General features: G+C 53.0%; 3 protein-coding genes across 13 annotated transcripts; 2 read left to right on the top strand and 1 right to left on the bottom strand.

Moving 5' to 3' along the window:
* The first annotated feature begins 115 nt into the window (after positions 1-115).
* ATG9A (autophagy related 9A) lies at positions 116-9,498 on the top strand. Of its 6 annotated transcripts, none has more exons than XM_080668586.1 (16): positions 116-300; positions 1,191-1,247; positions 1,652-1,783; positions 1,898-1,941; positions 2,714-2,778; positions 3,561-3,722; positions 3,917-4,058; positions 4,298-5,046; positions 5,128-5,281; positions 5,385-5,564; positions 5,934-6,182; positions 6,384-6,562; positions 6,669-6,786; positions 7,576-7,801; positions 7,984-8,129; positions 8,416-9,495. In XM_080668586.1, exons 3-16 carry the CDS (start codon positions 1,681-1,683, stop codon positions 8,419-8,421), a joined length of 2,523 nt encoding a protein of 840 aa, XP_080524712.1. In that variant the 5' UTR covers positions 116-300; positions 1,191-1,247; positions 1,652-1,680; the 3' UTR covers positions 8,422-9,495. The 6 variants fall into 6 exon arrangements, with proteins under 6 accessions (XP_080524712.1, XP_080524713.1, XP_080524715.1 ...); XM_080668587.1 differs by having other exon boundaries at positions 141-315; positions 8,416-9,498; XM_080668589.1 differs by having other exon boundaries at positions 142-300; positions 1,194-1,247.
* Positions 9,499-9,828: 330 nt separating this feature from the next.
* Positions 9,829-18,291, top strand: ABCB6 (ATP binding cassette subfamily B member 6 (LAN blood group)). The gene is made up of 19 exons (XM_080671356.1): positions 9,829-10,704; positions 11,022-11,159; positions 11,595-11,781; positions 11,979-12,080; positions 12,257-12,440; positions 13,942-14,063; positions 14,575-14,684; positions 14,881-14,946; positions 15,111-15,236; positions 15,391-15,467; positions 15,551-15,614; positions 15,727-15,812; positions 16,030-16,087; positions 16,305-16,409; positions 16,814-16,988; positions 17,114-17,226; positions 17,459-17,553; positions 17,627-17,695; positions 17,882-18,291. The coding sequence occupies exons 1-19, from the start codon at positions 10,156-10,158 to the stop codon at positions 17,991-17,993; spliced, it is 2,538 nt and encodes an 845-aa protein (XP_080527482.1). The 5' UTR covers positions 9,829-10,155; the 3' UTR covers positions 17,994-18,291.
* ZFAND2B (zinc finger AN1-type containing 2B) lies at positions 18,285-21,660 on the bottom strand. Of its 6 annotated transcripts, none has more exons than XM_080671361.1 (10): positions 21,582-21,660; positions 21,384-21,456; positions 21,018-21,112; positions 20,727-20,858; positions 20,213-20,364; positions 19,863-19,961; positions 19,686-19,746; positions 19,531-19,598; positions 18,902-18,974; positions 18,285-18,789 (listed from the first exon to the last, which is right to left on the bottom strand). In XM_080671361.1, exons 2-10 carry the CDS (start codon positions 21,436-21,438, stop codon positions 18,769-18,771), a joined length of 756 nt encoding a protein of 251 aa, XP_080527487.1. In that variant the 5' UTR covers positions 21,439-21,456; positions 21,582-21,660; the 3' UTR covers positions 18,285-18,768. The 6 variants fall into 6 exon arrangements, with proteins under 6 accessions (XP_080527487.1, XP_080527483.1, XP_080527485.1 ...); XM_080671357.1 differs by having other exon boundaries at positions 18,285-18,694; XM_080671359.1 differs by having other exon boundaries at positions 18,285-18,581.
* Between the last annotated feature and the right edge of the window lie 613 nt (positions 21,661-22,273).

Genomic DNA, 22,273 nt, shown 5'->3' with positions numbered 1-22,273 from the left:
CCACGTAAAGCGCCCTATTGGTCTTCTGACCGCTCAAGACCCGCCTTTAGTCCCGCCCCCGAAGCGAAAAAAAAAAATTGGCCGTCGTGTCTCCGCCCCGCCATGCTCATTGGCCAGGCTGGCTGCTGGTGACAGTAAGTGGCAGACGCCGGGCCTAGCGCTCTGGGTCGGGTCGAGTCCTACGGAGCTGTAGGATCCCCAGAATCCCCGGGGTCACGTTCCTGAGGTGAAACGCGAGACCGGTTACTGGTATCTCAGGGCCTGGGCCGGACCTGGCCGAGGGCGTCCGCGGAGACCTGAGTGAGCTCGCGGCGGGTAACGGGGGAAGGGGCGCCGCGGGCGGGGCGGAGGCGCGCGGCCGGAATGTTTTGATAGCAGGGCACGCGGGCGGGCGCGCGCCAGCGGCGGGGCCGCGCGCAAGGTTGTCCGCTGTAGGGAGCCGAGCCCTGGGCCTGACCACCCTGGGGCGCGCTGGGCTCCAGTCGTGGCATCTGGGTGTGGGGGAGCAAACCAGCCCACCTGGGGTATACGCTGTCGGACGGGCTCTCACCGCCAACATCCGCAAGAACCCTTGAGCCCAGGCCCGGCCGGCTGGGGTTCCAAGGGCCCTGGGTCCACATTGCCCGGTGAGTGGTGAGGGTTTGATCAGCTCCTTTGGACCCAGGGCTCTCACTAACCTAGGGAATCCCACCGGGGCAGGCTGGGCCGTGCTCCAGGGCCCCAGGACTGGGTGAGTGCCACCTAGACCATGCCTGGCTCCGTGGACCTACAGAACACACAGTTGGTCCAGGATCTGGATCTACACTGACCCCGTCAGGACTTCCCATCCAGGTGTTATGCTTGCCTGCTGGCCCTTCAGTGCTAGGGAAGCAGGAGAAGAGGTTGATCAGAAAGGTCTCATTGGGTTTGAGGCTTTGTGGACCCTGTTGGCCTAATTTCTCAGGCTGAGGTGGAGCAATGGAGAGACCTAAGGCCGGTACTGACTCAGTCTTCACAGCTTCAATAAGCCACTTCTTGAGTTGAATGAGTGGTCCTTTATAGTGCTACCAGAGGAAATGTGCATAACCTAGACTGTCCCAGGCTTGGCCCCCTCTTAGAGGGGTTTGGGGGGGGGGAGGGGATGCCTGTGAAGGTTGTTTTTTTCCTGTCCCCACTCCCTACTCTCTGGGGCCTGACACCTTCTCCTCCAGCAGCTGCAGAGCCAGGATATCAAAGCTGGAGTGAAACAGACACTGTCCATGGAGCTGGTAAGGCCATGTGCTTATTTCAAACCTTTGTTTACAAAATGCTTCCAAACTGCTAGTCTCTTAGGAGACCAGGTTTCTCCAGAAGGTCAGGGAAAGGGCCCCTTCTCTCTACTAATAGAAGATGAAACAGATCCCCCAAAGGGGTGGAGTCTGGCTTCAGGCCAGCGGGCCTCAGCATATACTCAGTAAAGGCTCTGGGAATGACTGACCTCATTGGCCAGTTAAGGTCTCCCAAGCCCTGAACTTACTCCTGTCCTTTTATTACTCCTCCTCCTCTGTCTTTGAGTCAAGAAGATAGTAGTGGAAACCAAGGATTCTTTCTCACTCTTGGTCTAGTAGGCAGGACAGCAGACAAGCAGTATGGGGGGGCTAACCCTGAGTCTCTTTTTCCTCATTTCCGGCAGGTGGATAAGGTGGACCGGGGGCGGTGGTGATGGCGCAGTTTGACACTGAATACCAGCGCCTAGAGGCCTCCTACAGCGATTCACCCCCAGGAGAGGAGGACCTGTTGGTGCACGTCCCTGAGGGGAGCAAGTGTAAGTTCTTGGCCATGACAACCAGAGCTGGGGCATGGGGGAGAGTTGGTGGAGTGGGGAGCAAGGGGCTTTCATTCCTTCAGGGCTCTGACATCTCCATTCCTATGCCCACAGCACCTTGGCACCACATCGAAAACCTCGACCTCTTTTTCTCTCGAATATCCTTTGTGTCTCTGTGTTGGAGATGTGGGACCTTTAGCTGCTCTCTAAGCCAGGCCTCTTATGGGAAGTTGGGGTGGTTTTGACTATAATCCTTGTAAGGGGAATGGAACTATTGAGGTTAAAAGAGGGTGGGGGAAATAATGATTATTGTAAGTAATAATAACCCACATTTACCAAGAGCTATGTACCTTTCACTTTTTTTTAAATATTGCGGGGTTTTTTTGCTTGTTTTTAATATTTATATTGATTTCAGAGAGGAATGTAGAAGGAGAGAGAGATAGAAACATCAATGATGAGCAAGAATCACTGCCTCCTGCATGCCCCACACTGGGGATCAAGCCCACAACCCGGGCATGTGACCTGACCAGGAATCGAACCATGACCTCCTGGTTCATAGGTTGACACTCAACCACACCGGCCAGGATATGCCTTTCACTTTGTGGTGTTTATTTATAAGGAACCTCTCTAAGAGTGATCCTCCTTTTTGATGGGATGCTAATAACCATAATAATTAATGTCTTTTGACTCATTCTGTGTCAGCTCTGTGTTAAATACTTCACATGCATTGTCTTAGACCTAATAATCCTATGAGACAGGTGCTGTTATCCCCAATATATCACTGCAGACAAAAGCTTAAAGAGGTTAAGTACTTGGCCAAAATTACACGGCTAGAAAGTCATTGAGCCAGGACTTAAACTCAGGTATGTGACACCAAGTCTGTGCTCTTAATTGCTATCTCTACGAACCACTTTTTCTTAAGAATTACACGTTTATAATCTACACCAGAAGAATGGCTTCACTTGTATGCTCATCGGGGAGATCTTTGAGCTTATGTAAGTATAAAAAGTGATGGATCATTTGGTGAAGGAATACATCTCAGTCTTTACTCTCCTTGAGCTCACCCCTGGCCCTACCTGCCAATGCATCTCAGTCCCAAGCTCAAAATTCTGCAAACCTTTGTATTTCAGGGACTGGATACGGCACCAAAATTTACAGCCTTCACCATTTTTATCTCCCATATAAGCTTTCCAAGTTCTGTCTCTTCCATGAAGAGAATTCAAACTTGATCATTTCATCAGCGCTCCAATGGAATGGGCATGGTTCAGTCAGAGATGCCAGCCACTTGAGAAAAGTATCTCTGTTCTGCCTTGGTTGCGCCTTAGACCTGCTGCTGGGCAGAGAGCCTTCTAAGAGGAAGGAGGCATATGACCTTGCCAAAGAGGAAGGGGTTGGGAAACGGTCCCTCAGTAAGAAAAGAGTTCAAATCCCCAAAGGGCTTCTAACTACTATATCAAAAGGAAGTCAGGGACCAGGAACCAGCGACAACAATCAAGACTTTTGAAAGAGTCCAGTAAGCAGTGGCAGAGATTACTGTGAGGCGAAAGACAGAAGCAAACTGATTCTGTAGGGCCTGAAGCTAACTAAAAGCAAAAAAAATAGCTTGTTTGTAGGGCTGAGCAGTAGAGAGAGCCCACTAGGAGTTCCCCAGCCCCTCCATTTCCCAGAGGCTGCTCCCTAATCTTGTTCTGCTGCTTCCAGACTTCCCTCTTTTCTACGCTATTTCACTGGTGCCTCTCTGACTCTTGGGCTGCGCCCCCTCTTCCCAACTTCCCAGGCAGTTCCTCTTTGTGGTTGCCTTCACCACCTTTCTGGTCAGCTGTGTGGACTATGACATCTTATTTGCCAACAAGATGGTGAACCACAGTCTTCACCCTACCGAGCCCGTCAAGGTCACTCTGCCAGATGCCTTTTTGCCTGCCCAAGTCTGTAGTGCCAGGTAAGGGCTGCAGGTCAGAGGGCATCAGAGTCTGTAGTTCTGATCGAAGGTGGGGGATGGAGTGGAATGTGAGACAATAACACATTCCCTAGAACAGAGACTCGGGCCCAGCCTTGCCGAATCCTCCAGGAGAGCAGCATATCTGCAAAGACTCCTTAAAGTCACCCCTTCTCGCCGTTTTTTTACCCCACCAGGATTCAGGAAAATGGCTCTCTCATCACCATTCTGGTCATCGCTGGTGTCTTCTGGGTCCACCGGCTTATCAAGTTCATCTATAACATTTGCTGCTACTGGGAAATCCACTCCTTCTACCTGCATGCTCTGCGCATCCCCATGGTGAGACTGGGAAGTTGGGCAGTTAGCGCCATAGCCCAAGATGCCTTCTTTACCTTGGTAAGGGTGGGATGTATTCCTGGGCATCAGGCCTCCTCAGCTGTCATTGGCAGGTGAGGGAGCATCTGCTTAAGGGCTCCACTCAACTAAGCACAGGACCCCTGAGCCTCTCAGGTAATGCAGGGCAAGGGGTCAAGGCAACCATCCCACCTTCCACACCTTGTTTCTTCCCCACCCCACAGTCTGCCCTTCCATACTGCACATGGCAGGAAGTGCAGGCTCGGATTGTGCAGACCCAGAAAGAGCACCAGATCTGTATCCACAAGCGTGAGCTGACAGAGCTGGACATATACCACCGCATCCTCCGTTTCCAGAACTACATGGTGGCGTTGGTTAACAAATCCCTCCTGCCCCTGCGTTTCCGCCTGCCCGGCCTTGGGGAGGTTGTCTTCTTCACCCGTGGCCTCAAGTACAACTTCGAGCTGATCCTCTTCTGGGGACCTGGCTCTCTGTTTCTCAATGAGTGGAGCCTCAAGGCTGAGTACAAACGTGGGGGGCAACGGCTAGAGTTGGCCCAGCGCCTCAGCAACCGCATCCTGTGGATTGGCATCGCCAACTTCCTGCTGTGCCCCCTCATCCTCATCTGGCAGATCCTCTATGCCTTCTTCAGCTATGCTGAGGTGCTGAAGCGGGAGCCTGGGGCCCTGGGAGCACGTTGCTGGTCACTCTATGGCCGCTGCTACCTCCGCCACTTCAACGAGCTGGAGCATGAGCTGCAGTCCCGTCTGAACCGTGGCTACAAGCCAGCCTCCAAGTACATGAATTGCTTCTTGTCACCTCTGCTGACACTGCTGGCCAAGAATGGTGCCTTCTTTGCTGGCTCCATCCTGGCCGTGCTTATTGCCCTCACCATCTACGACGAAGATGTGTTAGCTGTGGAACATGTCCTCACCACCGTCACACTCCTGGGGGTCACTGTGACCGTGTGCAGGTGGGCAGGGTAGCAGGTGGGAGCGAGCTGACTAGTATTCCCTGGCAAGGCTGACATCTCACTGTGACCCTGATCCTGTAGGTCCTTTATCCCAGACCAGCACATGGTGTTCTGCCCTGAGCAGCTGCTCCGCGTGATCCTCGCTCACATCCACTATATGCCCGACCACTGGCAGGGTAATGCCCACCGCTCGCAGACCCGGGACGAGTTTGCCCAGCTCTTCCAGTACAAGGCAGTGAGTGGAGTTGGAGTTAGGGCCTGCTAGAAACTGGCTCATAGCTTGGTGGTGAGGCCTGGGATCCCTCCTGCTCTCATGGCCTTGGTCCCTTCCTTTGTAGGTGTTCATCCTGGAGGAGTTACTGAGCCCCATTGTCACACCCCTCATCCTCATCTTCTGCCTGCGTCCACGGGCCCTGGAAATTATAGACTTCTTCCGCAATTTCACTGTGGAGGTCGTTGGTGTTGGAGATACCTGCTCCTTTGCCCAGATGGATGTTCGCCAGCATGGGCATCCTCAGGTACTGGGAGAGGAGGGGGCAGATGGCTAGAGACAGTGCTGGCAAACTGTAAAAAGGTATCTTTCCTGAGCCAACACATCACAAAACAGCAGCCCTGTCTCCAGGCACACACTGCTTGATAAACAGGAGCCTGGGCTGGATTTTAGCCCTAAACTTGCACCTTTGGCCAAGAAGCTTCCTGAGAAAGGCACAAATCAAGCAATTAGCTCAGCATATGGCCACTCCTGGGGTGGGCACCAGGGCCCTGGACAAGATACAGCAGTGTATTGCGGTCTCTGTCTTCCAGGAGCAAACATCTCCCTAGCAGGAAAGGTACAAAAAGGGTTCCTGTAAGAGGACTATCCTCTCACTGTGGCCTCTCTTGTGCAGTGGCTATCTGCTGGTCAGACCGAGGCCTCCGTGTATCAGCAAGCCGAGGACGGGAAAACAGAGTTGTCACTTATGCACTTTGCCATCACCAACCCTGGCTGGCAGCCACCACGTGAGAGCACGGCCTTCCTGGGTTTCCTCAAGGAACAGGTTCAGCGGGATGGAGCAGCTGCTGGCCTTGCCCAAGGGGGTGTACTCCCTGAAAATGCCCTCTTTACATCCATCCAGTCCCTACAATCTGAGTCTGAGGTGTGTTCCTGGGGGCTGGGAAATGATGGGCAGAGTGGACTCCAGGAGCTGGAGTTAAGGACTGGGCATGGGGTGGAAGGGCCTACCCTATAGTTTTCCTTCTCTCTGTTCAGTCTGTGCCATTGGTTCCTGATGTAAAAAATATTGGGGGCCCCAGAGGCTTCCCTCCTGCCCTGAGAATTCTCACCCCTTTTTTCATAGCCACTGAGTCTTATTGCAAATGTAGTGGCCGGCTCATCTTGCCGCGGTCCTTCACTGCCCAGAGACCTGCAGGGTTCAAGGCACAGGACTGAAGTCGCCTCTGCCCTGTGCTCCTTCTCCCCTCTGCAACCTGGTCAGGTTTCCACGGGCCGGGCTCCCAGTACCATGACAGGCTCTGGGTGAGTAGAGGTGGGCCAAGATGGGAGGGCATGGCAGTAGCACCAGTATTTTATATCAGTCTCAGAAATGTTAATAACTGCTGTCTGTCTGTGCTGGGAGGGACAGGATGGATGCCAGGACAGCCAGCTCTGGGAGCAGTGTGTGGGAAGGACAGCTGCAGAGCCTGGTGCTGTCAGAATATGCATCCACTGAGATGAGCCTGCATGCCCTCTATATGCACCAGGTGAGTGGGCAGCAAGGAGCAAGGCCACAGACCCAAGGTAGCAGTTGAAAAATAGAACAGAGGGTTTTAGACGTGGAGAAGCAAGACGTAGGTTCAAATCTCTGCTCTGCCTGCTCTGAAATTTCCATTCCAACATATACCTTCTTACTATCCATTTAGCCAAGCTTATTCTCATCCAGGACCTTTACACACTGTGGTTTCCCCTGCCAAGAATCCCCTTCCCTGAGATATTTATATGGCTCCCTTCTCCTTATCAGATCTCTGCTCTTACCTTTTCCATGTGACCCGTCTCTGGCCACACTAAGGAAAAACTTCCCTTGCCCGCCCTTCTGAATCTTCCCACTCCATTTTTCTCCATAGTATTTAGCACCATTTGACATTTTATTATTTCCTTATTTATTTGTTTATTGTCTGTTCTCCCCCCTCCCTCCCTCCTGAGTATACCAGTATAAGCCCGAAAAGGGCTTGGATTTTGGTCTGTTTTTCACTGCTATATCACCAGCACCTAAAAGAGTGCCTGGCACTTAGGTCCATAATTTGTTCTTGAATCAAGTGACTAGATACAATGGGTGCTAGTATAACCTTTGCACAGGCTCATTCCAGGCGTCTGCTAAGAACTGAACCTGTAAAACATTGTATGTATGTTACACACTATTAACACAATAGATACTCTGGTCAGTGATTCTAGGTGAGGTGGTATAAATGGGAACTGGCTCATGCCATGGAGGGGAGCAGCTGTTTCAGACAGATACCCTTCTGTTCCAAACTAATGAGCCTTCCAATTCCCAGCTCCACAAGCAGCAGGCCCAGGCTGAACCTGAGAGGCATGTGTGGCACCGCCGGGAGAGTGATGACAGTGGGGAGAGTGCTCCTGAAGAGGGGGGAGAAGGTGCCCGGCACCTCCAACCTATCCCCCGCTCTGCCAGCTATCCTTGTGCTGCTGTACCCCGGCCTGGAGCACCTGAGACCACTGCCCTGCAAGGGGGCTTCCAGAGGCGCTACGGTGGCATCACAGGTATCCAGTGGGCGTTCAGGAGGACACAGCCTTTCTTCACATCCCTCTTGGTGAAGAAAGAAGTCAGAGGGACCAGGCCAAGGAGAATAACCCCTCTCTGTCTCTGCCCAGGGCAACCCCAGAACCCTTTCCCTCATTCTTGTTTGTATTCATTCTAAGAGTATGTTTATTTGTGTTTCTAGATCCTGGCACAGTGCCCCGGGCTCCCTCTCACTTCTCTCGGCTGCCCCTTGGCGGGTGGGCTGAAGATGGACAGTCAGCATCAAGGCACCCAGAACCCGTGCCCGAGGAGGGCTCTGAGGATGAGCTTCCCCCTCAGGTGCACAAGGTAAGGGCTCCAGGACCTGTTAACAACAGCCAGAAATAGCAACTTCCAGGCTGAGGTCAAAGCTCACGCGAAGGAAGTTGGGCCTCTCAAACAGAGATTCTGCACCCTTTCATCCAAAATATACTCCCCTTTCTTTCCTCACCTGCTCTGAAATACAGGCCTTGATTTTGCCTTTGCTTACCTCCCCGAGAATCAAGCTTTCCTTTTCTTTTATCTCCAGGTTTCTGTTAGGCAAGCAGCAGATAGCTGAAGACTATCTCTACTACCAAACCTCTTCTCTCCACAGGTCTAGACAAGACTGAGGAGGGTCCCTATGCCCCAGGATGGAGGCATCTGTTACCCTGCCATCCCATCCACCTGCCATGGAGGGCTTCTCTGAGTGTTGCCTGGCTCCACGCGTATGGTGTTTGTGTGTCCGTGCCTGGCCAAGAGGAGGTGCCAATACTGGGCTCACCACAGCTCCAGGAGAGAAATTGGGGGCCTAGGAACCAGGGCACACAGGACTCTAGCCTCATCCCCAGGAACCCACTTGGCTCAGAGTGTGGTGCTAGAAACTGATCCCCAGCCCAGCCCCAGTACTGCCACCTTTGCACCTACCCCTATGAGTTTCCAGAGGACTGCCCACCACAGAAGCTGCCAACCAGGGAGAACCTGTGCCAACTGTGGAGTGGGGAGGTTGGGCCTGGACCCTCAACCTCTGTGGCCTCCCTCTCCCCACCCTGAACAGATGAGCAGCTCAGGCTGTGGCCCTTACCTCACCCCCATTTCTCCCAGTGCTACAGCCTGCTCACCCCTCCCTTCCTGCACATCACTGGCATGTGAGCTGCTTGCTCTGGTTCTGTTCGCTTGTTTCCCTTCTCTTCAACTTTTGATTTGCGTTGGCGTAGAGGCCCTAGCTCCCAGCTCCTCTCACGCTATCTTTTGACACTAAGGATGGTTTCTAAATTACAGGAGCAGGATGGAAATTTTTTGCTGCCCTGTCCAATTTTCCAGGTGGCCCCTGGGAGACTGAGGCCTTCCTGGCCCCCATTACTGCTTATTGTACCCCCATCCCTCCCACCTCCTGCACAAGGGACGGGGTTGGAGTATGCCCTGGTCCGTCTACCTCCCAGCAAGAGAGCTCTGGCCTGCCTCCTGTTGTCCCCTAGAGGGGGACAAAGGGGCGGCAGGATGGCTTTGCCCTAGGCTTTGGGCTGCCGCATTGCATGCTGGGACCCAGCTCTTACCTTCAGCCCCACCCTCACTTGGCTCTGGTCCGCTGCGGTGAGTGGTGAGTTGCGCTGCCTGAAATCACAGCGGAACGGAACGCGGTGGGGACTGTGTACAGCTTGATTACCCTTAATAAAGAAGGGACTTTGACCAGGTCGCGGCCATGTTGTCTCCACAGCTAGGGTTTTGGGAACAAGCGGAGTGGGGTACATGGGATCCCTACAGGTGGCTGGGGACCGGGACAGGTCCTGTAGGAGAGTGGGCCTATGCGGTGTCTCGGACATAACGAGCTAGCGGGCTTAGCAAAAGGGCCGTTTCCGATCCAAGACTCTTTGGAGGTCAAGGTCTCCAGCAGGATGGGCGGTCAGATTTCCCGCTCTGAGCACGTGATCGAGCTGACTCCGCGGGTTTGTTTTGCCTTCCCTGAGCACCCCTTACCCCCGCCCATTCGGTGACACATCGCCAATGACTGGGAAGGGACTGGGCGGTTACGGTGGGCGGAGCTGCTGCAAAAGAATGCGGCTCGAGTGACACTGGACATCCGTGTGGACCGGACTCAGCCCGGTGTCCCGTCAGCGAGCTAGGGGCGGCCGGGAGAGGCGGCGGACGTGCCCTGCGTGAGTGCGCCCTGAGTGCGTGGCGGCGGCGCACGCGCGGAGCGAGTGGGCGGTGTGGCTGGGTCCACGTGCATCCCTGACAGCGACCCCCGCGGCTCCATGACACGAGATTGCCCGGCGTCCGTGCCCCTCCCAAAGCGGCTGGCCCCGTTCGCCTGTCCCGCAGTCCCCGCAGCCTCGGCCTGCGGCCACGTATTGCCATGGTGACTGTGGGCAACTACTGCGAGGCCGAAGGGCCCGCGGGTCCGGCCTGGGCGAAGGGTGGCCTGAGCCCCTGCTTCTTCTTCACCCTCACGCCCTCAGTGCTGATAGCCCTGGGGACTCTGGCCTTGGTTCTGGCCCTTCCCTGCAAGCGTCGGGAGCGGCCAGCAGTCTCCGACGCGTTGTCTTGGGGGGCCGGTCCTCGTGTCGCTCCCTACGTGCTGCAGCTGCTTCTGGCCACACTTCAGGTGGCCTTGCCCCTGGCCAGCCTGGTTGGTCGAGTGGGCACTGCGCGGGGGGCCCCACTGCCAGGTTACCTACTGCTGGCTTCCGTACTGGGGACCCTGGCCGGCGCCTGTGGCTTGGGACTGCTGGTTGTGGAACGGAGCCAGGCGCGGCAGAAGCTAGCAATGGGCGCCTGGATCAAATTCAGTCACAGCCCCGGTCTCCTGCTCCTCTGGACTGTGGCTTTTGCAGCGGAGAACTTGGCCCTGGTGTCTTGGAACAGCCCACAGTGGTGGTGGGCAAGGGCAGACTTGGGCCAGCAGGTGAGGGACCGCATGGGAGAGTGGAAGCATGGGTGGCAGGGGCTGGGAAGAAGGATGTCAAGTCTGGTCATACTGGCTCCACGCTTTGTGGTGACTCTAAGGGAAGAAGGGAGGGGCTGACTCTGGCTGGGAGCTGATAGCCAGCTGGTAGGGCGTGTCTGTGCTGAGTCATTGTGGATTTTTTCCCCCAGCCCATTAGATGCTGGGCCCCTGAGGGGGACCAGGGTGCATGCCCTACACCAATCCCTAACTCTGTTATTAGTAGTAACAATGGGATTTGGCCCTGTTTGATACTCTCCTCACATGTTTCATTCTAGGTACAGTTTAGCCTGTGGGTGCTGCGCTATGTGGTCTCTGGAGGGCTTTTTGTCCTGGGGCTCTGGGCTCCCGGACTTCGTCCCCAGTCCTACACATTTCGAGTTAATGAAGATGATCAAGATGTAGAAAGGAGCCAGGTACACCTCAACTTCTGAACCTTAGGGTCATTTCCTGTCATTTTTTCCTATCATTTTTTCTTACCCAAATCTCACATTGTGCCTTGATAGCTTTTCTGATCCCATCAGGGCTTACTTGTGGGTCTAAAATGCCTGGGATCTGCAATCCCATACATTTTCCCTAGAAGGTTTCTATCTAGTACACTTCTTTATGATTTCTTTTTTGTTGTTGTTCTATTTTTTTTTATTGTTTGAAGTATTACAAATAGTAGTACATATGTCTCCTTTTTTTTCCCCCCCATTGACCTCCCTCCGCCTCCCCTACCTCCCAGTACATGCCTTTACCTGCCCCCCGCCCCCCAGTGTCTTGTATCCATTGGTTATGCTTATATGCATGCGTACAAGTCCTCTTTATGATTTCTGAGCTTCCCTCTTCTATGTGTTTCATCATCCTAGGTTCAGTCAACAGAGGGGCCACCAGCGTCTACCTGGCGGGACCTTGGCAGGAAGCTCCGGCTACTGAGTGGCTACCTATGGCCTCGGGGAAATCCAGCTCTGCAACTTGTTGTTCTCATCTGCCTGGGGCTCATGGGGTTGGACCGGGGACTGAATGTGTTGGTCCCCATCTTCTATAGGGATATAGGTGAGGGGGAGGAGTACTAGCTTAGTGCTCTGGTCCTTCATTGGACTGATTGGGGGAGGGGGGGTCAACCCAGGGCAGTGCGGCAGAGTTGAGAGCTGGGTGGTCAGAAAAAAAGCTATGGTTGGTGCCTGGGGCCGTCTCTTCTGAAGAGGGGACTAGGGGGGCATTAAGTGGACTTAGACTCATTTTCTCCATAGTAAACTTGCTGACTGATAAGGCACCTTGGCACTCCCTGGCCTGGACTGTTACCACCTATGTCTTCCTCAAGTTCCTCCAGGGGGGTGGCACTGGCAGTACAGGTATGGGGGACTCTCACCCTGGTTGGTACTGGCCCCTCCCTCTCCTCCGGATAGTTCTCTCCCACAGGCATTCCTCCCCTGGGCTCTTTGGTGCTTTCTGACCTTTCACATCTGGGTGCTGGGCTGATGTCCGTTGTCCCCTTAGCTCTACTGAAGCCTCCCCTGGCTCCCCCTAGGCTTTGTGAGCAACCTTCGCACATTCCTGTGGATCAGGGTACAGCAGTTCACATCTCGGGGCATGGAGCTGCGCCTCTTCTCCCACCTGCATGAGCTCTCACTGCGCTGGCACCTGGGGCGCCGAACAGGGGAAGTGCTTCGAGTCGTTGACCGGGGCACATCCAGTGTCACTGGGTTGCTCAGGTACCAAGTGCATGGAAAGGGAATGTGAGGGGGTGGGGCAGGAAAAGCAGGGGGGCCTGAGAACAGACCCAACTTGAGGAGCTGCCCCTTCGCCCTCTTTCTTTTTCTAATAAGATTAATGTACATATGCTCTGTAATAACTTAAAGTAGATTGAGAGCAAATCTCTTTTGAATTCTGCTCACTTCTTCAGAGGTTCCCACTGCATTTAGTATGTTGAGTTCTGCTTCTTGGCATTTTTACATGTATATGTGCAGACTCCCAGAACTAAAGTGGTATTGTTAAGGTTTTTCCTAAAACAAATGGTATCACAATATAGGCATCATCCTCAGAGTTGCATTATTTTTATTACTTTTAAAATATATATATATATATTTAAATATATTTTATTGATATTTTACAGAGAGGAAGGGAGAGGGATAGAGAGCTAGAAACATCGATGAGAGAGAAACATCGATCAGCTGCCTCCTGCACACCTCCCACTGGGGATGTGCCCGCAACCAAGGTACATGCCCTTGACCAGAATCGAACCCGGGACCCTTCAGTCCGCAGGCCGACGCTCTATCCACTGAGCCAAACCGGTTTCGGCTAAAATATATTTTTATTGACTTCAGAGAGGAAGGGAAAGGGAGAGAGAAATGGAAACATCTATGAGAGAGAATCATTGATTGGCTGCCTCCTGCACACCCCCCCACTAGGGATCAAACCTGTAACTTGGGCATGTGTCCTTGACTGGAATTGAACCCGGGACCCTTCAGTCCTCAGGCTGACACTCTATCCACTGAGCCAGACCACTAGGGCCTCACACTTGCATTATTAACAAAATGTTATGGAGATGTATTCTCATTGGAGCATGAATACATCTCCCTCTTTCATTATGATAGACCCAGAGCATTCTGTAGTTTGAGCATGCTGTGTTTACTTTAGCCATCCACCTCCTGAGAGCCATTTAGCTTGATTATAGTCTGTTGCTGTTGAAAACAAAACACCACACTGAAACTGCTAGAGGTAGCCGAAACTGGTTTGGCTCAGTGGATAGAGTGTCGGCCTGCGGACTGAAGGGTCCCGGGTTCGATTCCGGTCAAGGGCATGTACCTTGGTTGCGGGCACATCCCCAGTGGGGGGGTGTGCAGGAGGCAGCTGATCGATCTTTCTCTCTCATCAATGTTTCTAGCTCTCTATCCCTCTCCCTTCCTCTCTGTAAAATATCAATAAAAAAATAAAATAGCCGAAACCGGTTTGGCTCAGTGGATAGAGCGTCGGCCTGCGGACTGAAGGGTCCCAGGTTCGATTCCGGTCAAGGGCACATCCCCAGTGGGGGGTGTGCAGGAGGCAGCTGGTCGATGTTTCTCTCTCATCGATGTTTCTAGCTCTCTATATGTTAAAAAAAAAAGAAAAAAAAAAAAACCTTAAAAAAAATAAAATAAAAAAGAAACTGCTAGAGGTAGAGTTGCTGGCTCTGAGCCCATATACCTTTCTTTGTCACTTGACTTCCCCTCCCAGCTACATGGTATTCAACATTCTCCCCACACTGGCTGACATCATCATTGGCATCATCTACTTCAGCATGTTCTTCAACGCCTGGTTTGGCCTCATCGTGTTCCTGTGCATGAGTCTTTACCTCAGTGAGTGCTGCTTGGTGAAACCAGCTCCCTGAACTCTCCAAGGATTCCATTGAGCATGAGCTCTGACCCCACTTGGGTGACCCAGTTTGGAAGACTATAGATTAGTGGACTTGAATAGTTTCCTCAGCTCCCCAATAATGGTGGATGGGCATACTCCTCTGCCATGGAAACTTTAGCTTAACCTGTGTGGAGGACTAGGGCATTGTGGTCACATTAGGTCCTCGTTGTGGATAAGAGTCAAGGAGAAATCTCACTATGTCACAGATGCAGCTTGCCTTGATTTGCTCATCAAAAGCATTTTCACAGATGAGGCTTTGTACAGGCTGCAAAGATATCTTGGACACAGCCTCTTCCCTCAGGGAGCTTAGGACATTCTACCTTTAGAACCTGGGTCCCTGGGCTGTAACGTAGGGTTAGTGTGTAGTAGGCAGCAGACATATACATGTGGTTTCTGCTGTTGAAAATGTTGTCTTGATCTTTTCTCCTTTTCCCTCCTCCTTTCATGTTGTAGCCCTAACCATCGTGGTCACTGAGTGGAGAACAAAGTTTCGACGTGATATGAACACACAGGAAAATGCTACCCGGGCACGAGCTGTGGACTCTTTGCTAAACTTTGAAACGGTAACAGAGGCCTCAGTGGCAGTGGTGTGAAGCATGGAAATATGGAGGTTTGTGCCTGGGACCACCGAGGCTCCTGAGGAGCTGGGGGGTGCGAGATGTGCTATTTAAAATTAGGAAGGAGGGATTGGGGATCTGGAAGCAGTGATCCAGGTGCTGAATGCTGCAGCTATGTCAAATGGTGCTTTGAATTCATCAGGTGAAGTATTACAATGCGGAAGGTTATGAAGTGGAACGCTATCGAGAAGCCATCATTAAATATCAGGTGAGCACGCTAGTTTGAGGCCTACTGACAGCAATGGCCTGGCCTTGTGGAATTGCCAGAGCCAAGAAGAAAAATTTGGGCTATGAGGTTGAAGGCGCCTGGGCCCAGGTTTGGATTTGGTCAGCGCATATGTGACATTCTTCTCTCCTATGTTATTTCCACAGGGTTTGGAGTGGAAGTCAAGCGCGTCACTGGTTTTACTAAATCAGACTCAGAACCTGGTGATTGGACTTGGGCTGCTTGCTGGCTCGCTGCTTTGTGCATACTTTGTCAGTGAGCAGAAGCTACAGGTGAGAGAACTGTGCTGGGGATAGGGAAGCGGGGGCCTGGGTTCTATGTCTGGTCACCAGGTTCCTGGGTGGGAAGCAGAGAGATGACAGGAAGTGGGCAGGGTGATAACCTGAAGGCCTCTTGTGGATGATCCTCTTCCCTGGATCTCCACAGGTCGGGGACTTTGTGCTTTTTGGCACCTACATCATCCAGCTGTATATGCCCCTCAACTGGTTTGGCACCTACTACAGGTAACCTGATCCCTGGCCCTCACCTGTGCAGTGCATTATTTCCCCAGCTCCTCAGAGGAGCTCCAACCATTACTTGCTTGCAGGATGATCCAGACCAACTTCATTGACATGGAGAACATGTTTGACCTGCTGAAGGAGGAGACAGAAGTGAGTGAAGAGAGAGGAGTGGGGCTTGGGGGAGTGAGAGCCTAGTGGTGTTTCTGGTGTCTGGAGGATACCAGACCTGTAACAGCGCCACACATTGGTGACACTCTCCCAGGTGAAGGACCTTGCTGGAGCAGGGCCCCTTCGCTTCCAGAGGGGCCAGATTGAGTTTGAGAATGTGCACTTCAGCTATGCTGATGGGTGAGCCCCCCCCTCCACCCCCGCTTTACCGTCCTGGACCCTTTCCCACTGTCTGCTTACACACTGCCTTCCTGTCCCTCATCCCTGCTTCTTAGCCATCCCTGCTTCTTGGGAAGAGAGCCCACACGGGAGGGTCAGGGCCGAGTAGTAGCTCTGGTGATGGAAGGGGCACTGGGAGTGCAGCAGGCCTGCTGACCATACCCGTTCTTCCTTGCAGGCGGGAGACCCTGCAGGATGTATCCTTCACTGTGATGCCTGGGCAGACCCTGGCCCTGGTAAGAGGAAACCCAGTCACTTGGCCCAGCCTCCTCCATCTTCCCTTATTCCAGTGCCCATGGTAGCTTGTGACCCAGGCTGAGAGTTAGAGAGCCCTGTCATGTCTGGTCACACGTGAATGTGGCAGCCTCCATGGACATTGGTGCTCTACTGGAGAAAAAGCCTTAAAAGCCAACAGCCCTAAGAATGGGTTTCCCTCTGTTTCCAATACAACAGGTGGGCCCATCTGGAGCAGGGAAGAGCACAGTTTTGCGTCTGCTCTTTCGCTTCTATGACATCAGCTCTGGCTGCATCCGAATAGATGGTCAGGACATTTCACAGGTGAGGTTGTTTGGGAGGAAAATGTCATTGTGTGTAAAAGAATGGTAAGTGCTAAGCATCCAGGGAGAGGAGGAGACCTCACCTCTGTAAAAAGCTGGGGCAGGAGACCTTAGCCTTTCTAGCATCATCTTACCTACACAAGAAAGAGTCATGTATGGTGCTGTACAGAATACAAAGATCTGCAGCAGTCTAGGGAAGCCGGGAGAGAATGGGACTTTTCTCTTTAGCGATGGGGAAACAGACTCAGAGAGGTTGAGTGACTCGTCCACACAGCTAGGGTTTGGGGTGGTGGTGGCAGGAATTTTACCCAGGGCCTTTCATGCCATTTGCTTTCTGCCAGCCCATCCTTCCTCCTAGGCCTGGGGGGATCTCACAGGCCAGGGAATGTGGTCTCTTGGCCCCAGGTGACCCAGATCTCCCTCCGGTCTCACATTGGAGTTGTGCCCCAGGACACTGTCCTCTTCAATGACACCATTGCCAACAATATTCGCTATGGCCGCATCACAGCTGGGAATGATGAGGTGGAGGCTGCCGCCAAGGCTGCAGGCATCCATGATGCCATTGTGGCTTTCCCGGAGGGTGAGCTTCCCTGGCCCTGTTTTGCCCTGGGCTGTTACTCCCTCTGTCCTCTGTTCCATCCCTTCCGTGTCTCATCTGGTCATAGAAACCACATGTGACCTGAGGGAGGTGGGCAATATCCACAGGGTATGAGACGCAGGTGGGCGAGCGGGGACTGAAGCTGAGCGGTGGGGAGAAGCAGCGTGTCGCCATAGCCCGCACCATTCTCAAGGCCCCCGACATCATTCTGCTGGATGAGGTGAGGGCCCTGAGCAGTTTTCACCCCTCCCTCCTGTCCTGCCTGTGCCCATGCCATTCCTGCTTTCCATCTGGGAGAGATATTCAGGAACCCATGTTTCACAAAACACCTTGCAGTTCTCAAGTGCAAACAAGGTTCTTTTTGATACCCGAGACCTCTGCCAGCAGCTTGCATCCTCCTTCCACTGGGAATTTGGGTGGCAAGGGCAGTTTTACCCAGACCCTCTCTGTAGGCAACATCAGCGTTGGATACATCTAATGAGAGGGCCATCCAGTCTTCTCTGGCCAAAGTGTGCGCCAACCGCACCACCATTGTAGTGGCACACAGGTACAGGACCGGGGCAGCAGGCAGCGGGGCCACTTTTGGGGGTGCAGTGGGTAACTGGTCTCTGACTTCTCAGGCTCTCAACTGTGGTCAATGCTGACCAGATCCTCGTCATCAAGGATGGCTGCATTGTGGAGAGAGGACGGTAAGGGGCACAGCAGGATGAACAGGGCCAGGCCTCTGAACTGTGGGCCCAGGATATGGTTGTGAAGTCCCAGGGATTTCTGGAGGAGCTCTCTCTCGCCAAATCCCTGTTATCTCTGTAGGCTGGTGGCGAGTACTCTTGTGGTAAAACTGATAGTTGGGACTTACACTTTCCTCCTTGCTCCAGGCACGAGGCTCTGTTGTCCCGAGGCGGGATGTATGCGGATATGTGGCGGCTACAGCAGCAGGGACAGGATGAAATCGCTGAAGATACCAAACCCCAGTCTAAGGCATGGTGACCAAAGTTGTGGCTACTTCCTTCCCAAAGAGTCACTGAAAGGGAATAAAATGTACCCTTCTTCCATGGCATAGTTTATCCTGACCTTGGGGTGCTGTGCTAACCAAAGTGGGGGAAAGGGACCTTTCAGTAAAGTTATTTTTGGGGAAATAAAAATGTGGACTGTGCTAGGAACACTGTGACTTCATGATGTGGCATATTGCAGTAGGCCTCTGCTCTTAGATTGGGTGAGCATTCTTGACAGGACTCTACTGGTTCTGTTTGGAAAAGAGAAAGAAACACACCACTTGGATGTGTTATTAACTACCAATATGCTTTATTCTTCCCAGGACCCTCCCTGTCCCTACACGTGCAGGCAGCCCCAGTGTGAGGGGGATGACATGATGCAGGGAGTTGAGTGGGGCCTGGCCAGCATCCTCCAAGGGCCCAACCAGGGAACAGTTCACAGCTGCTCTCTCCCACGCAGCTGGAGGGCGGCAGGGCCTTCTATAGGCTGAGTTCTACAGCTGTTTCTCTTGATGCTCTCTGGAAACAGCCTTTACGTCACTCCTCCTCGTCTTCACTCCAGGCTGCTCTTGGCCTCCTCTCCCTGTGGACCTTAGAGATGTGAGGGCCACAGTCCTCCTCAGCTAAGCCTCCCTCCCCAAGCCCAAGGCCCTAGCACAGGCTGCAGTTGGACGGCTTCAGGCTGCGGCTTTGGGCCTGGAGCAAGGAGAGGGGGAGGGGAAGACAGGTGTGATGTCATGGAAATGAGTGGGCAGTCCTCACTTCCAAGCTCAGCATGGGCCGGAGTCATACTGAAAACAAAAAGATAACCACCATTCCAAAACTTTCAACCACTTAGAAGAACCCCTCAAAACTCCTTACTCCCTCCCAGTGCAAGACCCCATCTCTACCCCATCCTCATACCTGCTGCCGTCGGTACTCTGCCTCACTGGCTGACAGTGCTTGTGCTAAAGCTAAGTCTTCTTCCTCCTGAGAACTGGGAGAGAGGAGCAGCTTAAGTTGGATGACAATAATATCTAAAATATAAGCACCTGATCTGTTAGGCATCACTGTGCTGAACACTTTTGAATATTATCTCAATTTCTATACAACCCTACAATGTAGGTATTAGTATGATCCCATTTTATAGAGGAAATTAAGACCCTAATGGGTTAAAAAAAACTTGTCAAATATCATATAGTTAGTAAGCTTAATTTTGGGCCCAAGTATCTAGCCATTATCTTTTTTTTTTTCCTTTCTAATATATTTTTATTGCTTTCAGAGAGGAAGGGAGAGGGAGAAAGAAATAGAAAAATCAATTATGAGAGAGAATCATTGATTAGCTGCCTCCTGCACAACCCCCAACTGGGGATCAAGCCCGAAACCTGGGCATGTGCCCTGACTGGGAATCAAACAGTGACCTTCTGGTTCATAGGTCGATCTTCAACCACGGAGCCATGCTGGCGGGGCCTAACTATTATCTTGCAACAGATCGGAGTGTTCCCACCTATCTCTTTCCCACATCCCATCCTCTTTCACCAGAGAGTAGGTACCTTGGGACCTGGGGTTTGGTCTCTGCCAGGGACAATTCCAGGGCTCGCTGCAGAGCCTCATCCTCACTCTGCAAAAAAAGAGAAACAAGACCAGTTGCCTTGGACTTTACTCTGTGTGGGATTGCTTCTGTCCTTTCAATTTCTGCTCAACTCACCAAGCCATTCTGCAAAGCAATCACTGGAGGGGCAGTCCATGATGGCGACCGGGCTGTGGCTCTAAGGCAGAAATTCAGGAGGTAGAGGTCAAAAAAAAGAGAAAGAAAGAAAAATGAAAGAGGCAGAGGTCAGAGATATGAAGGAGGAAAAGGGAGAGAAGAAATGGGGAGGCTTACCTGTTGGGAGAGGTAGATGAAGGCATGGGCTGGGGACTTGGGCTGGGGACGGTGCTTGTAGAAGAAGCCAGACCTTGGTTTCTAGAGATAGCAGCAAGTCTGTAGGGAAGAGACATTCTTGGCATGTGTCCTAGAGTAGTCAGCTGGCATGCTCCCCCCAGGCCTTACCAGGGAACTCAGGAGGGAGTTCCTCCAAACAGTCTGGAAAAATATGCACTTGAAAAGGAAGTTAAGACTCCCTAGTCAAAGAGGACAGGGTTCAAACTTCCCAGCTTGTAGTTATAAAGACCGAGTCAATTCAGAAGGATGGGACGGTCCCATAGGTAAGTAGAAGACTTGGCTGCAATTACCCTGCCAGGCTGGTTGGGTGCCCCTTCCCAGAGCAATCATGGTCCAGTGGGTGACGATGCTTGATGCAGAAGTTTCGGCCACAGCGTTCACAGGTCAGTTTCATCATTTCCCGCTGCCGGCAGCCAGAGCGTTCACACTTATTGGTGAAGATCTGAGGTGGAGTTGGGAAGGTTTGTCTCTGCTGAAACTCTGACCCCCTTTCCAACCCAATAAGAATAGTTGTTCGGGCCCTGGCTGGTTTTGCTCAGTGGATAGAGCATCGGCCTGCGGACCGGAGGGTCCCGGATTCGATTCCGGTTGGGGGCACATGCCCGGGTTTCGGGCTCAATCCCCAGTGGGGGGCATTCAGGAGGCAGCCGATCAGTGATTCTCTCTCATCATTGATGTTTCTCTCTCCCTCTCCCTTCCTCTCTGAAATCAATAAAAATATATTTTTTAAAAAAAGAATAGTTGTTCAGGTTTCCAGGCACCCATAAGCCCAGCTGGGTCATGGCCAACCCCTCCAATGCTTACCTTTCGTTTTTGCTGTGCTGGATCCGAGCGACAGTCTCGGTCAATGTGCTCCCCCACAGCACGGTCAGGGGGCTCCCCTCTGGCCACAGGCACAGGCACATTACAGAGTGGGCAGACAGGTACTTGGATATCCTATAGTTAAGGAACAGAGCTCAGTCTGTGACCCACTCCCATTTCAACCAAATCTCTGGTCCTGAAAGAAACTCAGACAATAAAGGAGTGGAAGCAGGAGGCAGAGGAATTGCAGGGATTCTGCATGTATCCTCCATCACCCTCAGACTGTCCCCTCACCTTTTGGTAAGCAGATCCACAGTGATGCTGAGCATAGGCCACATGGTCTGCACAGAAGATGCCCGAGCAGGCGTCGCACTTGAGCGGCAGAAAATCTGCAGGGAATATGTCAGATTGCAGGTCCAGCGGGACCCTGACATCGTTCCGGGTCAGTCAAGCCTTCCACTCCGAGGAAGGAAAACACCACCTTGCTTGCAACAAACCACCAGCTCCAGTCCACTCTCCTTAGCCACGCCCCCTTTGACACCGTCCCACCTTCGAGCCCGCCCCTCCCAGCATTTCCAGCCCCCGGAGCCCACCCTACGTTTCGTCTGCAGCTCCAAGCCCCTCTCCACCCGGTCCCACCCCCTCGCGCTCCGCCCTCACCCAAGCGCTGACAGCTCGGCTCGGAACAGTGCGCCCCGAGATCTGGAAACTCCATCGCTGGGCCGGGCGGGGCCTGCTGGGAGAAGAAGAAGCAATGCTTAGCATCTCTAGGGCTCCCGCTCCGGGTCCGGACTGCGACCCCGAACTCTGGGGGGCTCCCTGCCCCTCCCCATCCTCTCCCCCGCCCAGCCGACTTACCGGAGCCTCTGCGCCTCCTAGCCCAAGGGTCCCACTCCTCCCCCAGCGCGCACGGGCGCACTGACGTCATCGCGCAGGGCGGGCACATCTCGCGCAGTCGCAGGGCGGCCGTGGGGGGGAGCGACCCAGCGGGCCTAGCCCCGCCCGTAAGTGTTTGGTCTGGCTGGGACTGGGTTTGTCCTGCGCCTGGACTTAGCTCCGCGTAGGGCGAAAGGACCCGCGAAGCCGAGAACAGGTGATTTGTTGGGGAAGGAGGATGGGAGTGGATTGGGGTCTTTCACAAGACGGTCCTTCGTCCACTTCTCACTCCACACCTAGCCATTTCATTCACGGCCACTGCTGCACTTACTCTCCACCAGCTGACTCCCATATTTCTCTAAAGTACAGATTTCTCTCCAGAGCTGCAGATCCTTCCTCCAGGCTTAGTTCTGACGCCCTTTCTGTAAGGCTCCCCTAACCATCCCCAGTCTGAGCTAAGCACACCGGCTATGTGACCTCCCTGGTTCTGTTCTAGCATCCGTGTCATCTTATTGTAATCAGCTGTTTACACACACAAATATACTGGGAAGTCAAGAACCACGTCTACCTGGTTCTGTTAGGTTCCTAGCACCCAGCACAGTGCCTTGAACTGTATGACTTCAGTGTGAATGTGAATTACCTACAGTGCTGGTTTTAAATGCAGATTCCTGGGT

This window comes from Plecotus auritus (genome assembly GCF_963455305.1).
Source record: "Plecotus auritus genome assembly, chromosome: 5".
NCBI lineage: Eukaryota > Metazoa > Chordata > Mammalia > Chiroptera > Vespertilionidae > Plecotus > Plecotus auritus.
Note: the sequence above shows the minus strand (reverse complement) of the source record. Positions and strands in the feature narration are given on the sequence as shown.

Bases quoted from the DNA above. Each gene is read 5' to 3' on its own strand.
- ZFAND2B (XM_080671357.1), bottom strand. From the start codon at position 21,438: ATGGAGTTTCCAGATCTCGGGGCGCACTGTTCCGAGCCGAGCTGTCAG. The intron at 20,859-21,017 runs GTGAGGGGACAG...CCTTAACTATAG, and splicing joins GTGGATCTGCTTACCAAAAG to GATATCCAAGTACCTGTCTG. The intron at 19,747-19,862 runs GTAAGCCTCCCC...TTTCTGCCTTAG, and splicing joins TCATCTACCTCTCCCAACAG to AGCCACAGCCCGGTCGCCAT.
- ATG9A (XM_080668587.1), top strand. From the start codon at position 1,681: ATGGCGCAGTTTGACACTGAATACCAGCGCCTAGAGGCCTCCTACAGC. The intron at 1,942-2,713 runs ATATCCTTTGTG...TAAGAATTACAC, and splicing joins TCGACCTCTTTTTCTCTCGA to GTTTATAATCTACACCAGAA. The intron at 6,787-7,575 runs GTGAGTGGGCAG...TCCAATTCCCAG, and splicing joins ATGCCCTCTATATGCACCAG to CTCCACAAGCAGCAGGCCCA.
- ABCB6 (XM_080671356.1), top strand. From the start codon at position 10,156: ATGGTGACTGTGGGCAACTACTGCGAGGCCGAAGGGCCCGCGGGTCCG. The intron at 12,081-12,256 runs GTATGGGGGACT...GGCTCCCCCTAG, and splicing joins GGGTGGCACTGGCAGTACAG to GCTTTGTGAGCAACCTTCGC. The intron at 17,554-17,626 runs GTACAGGACCGG...CTGACTTCTCAG, and splicing joins ACCATTGTAGTGGCACACAG to GCTCTCAACTGTGGTCAATG.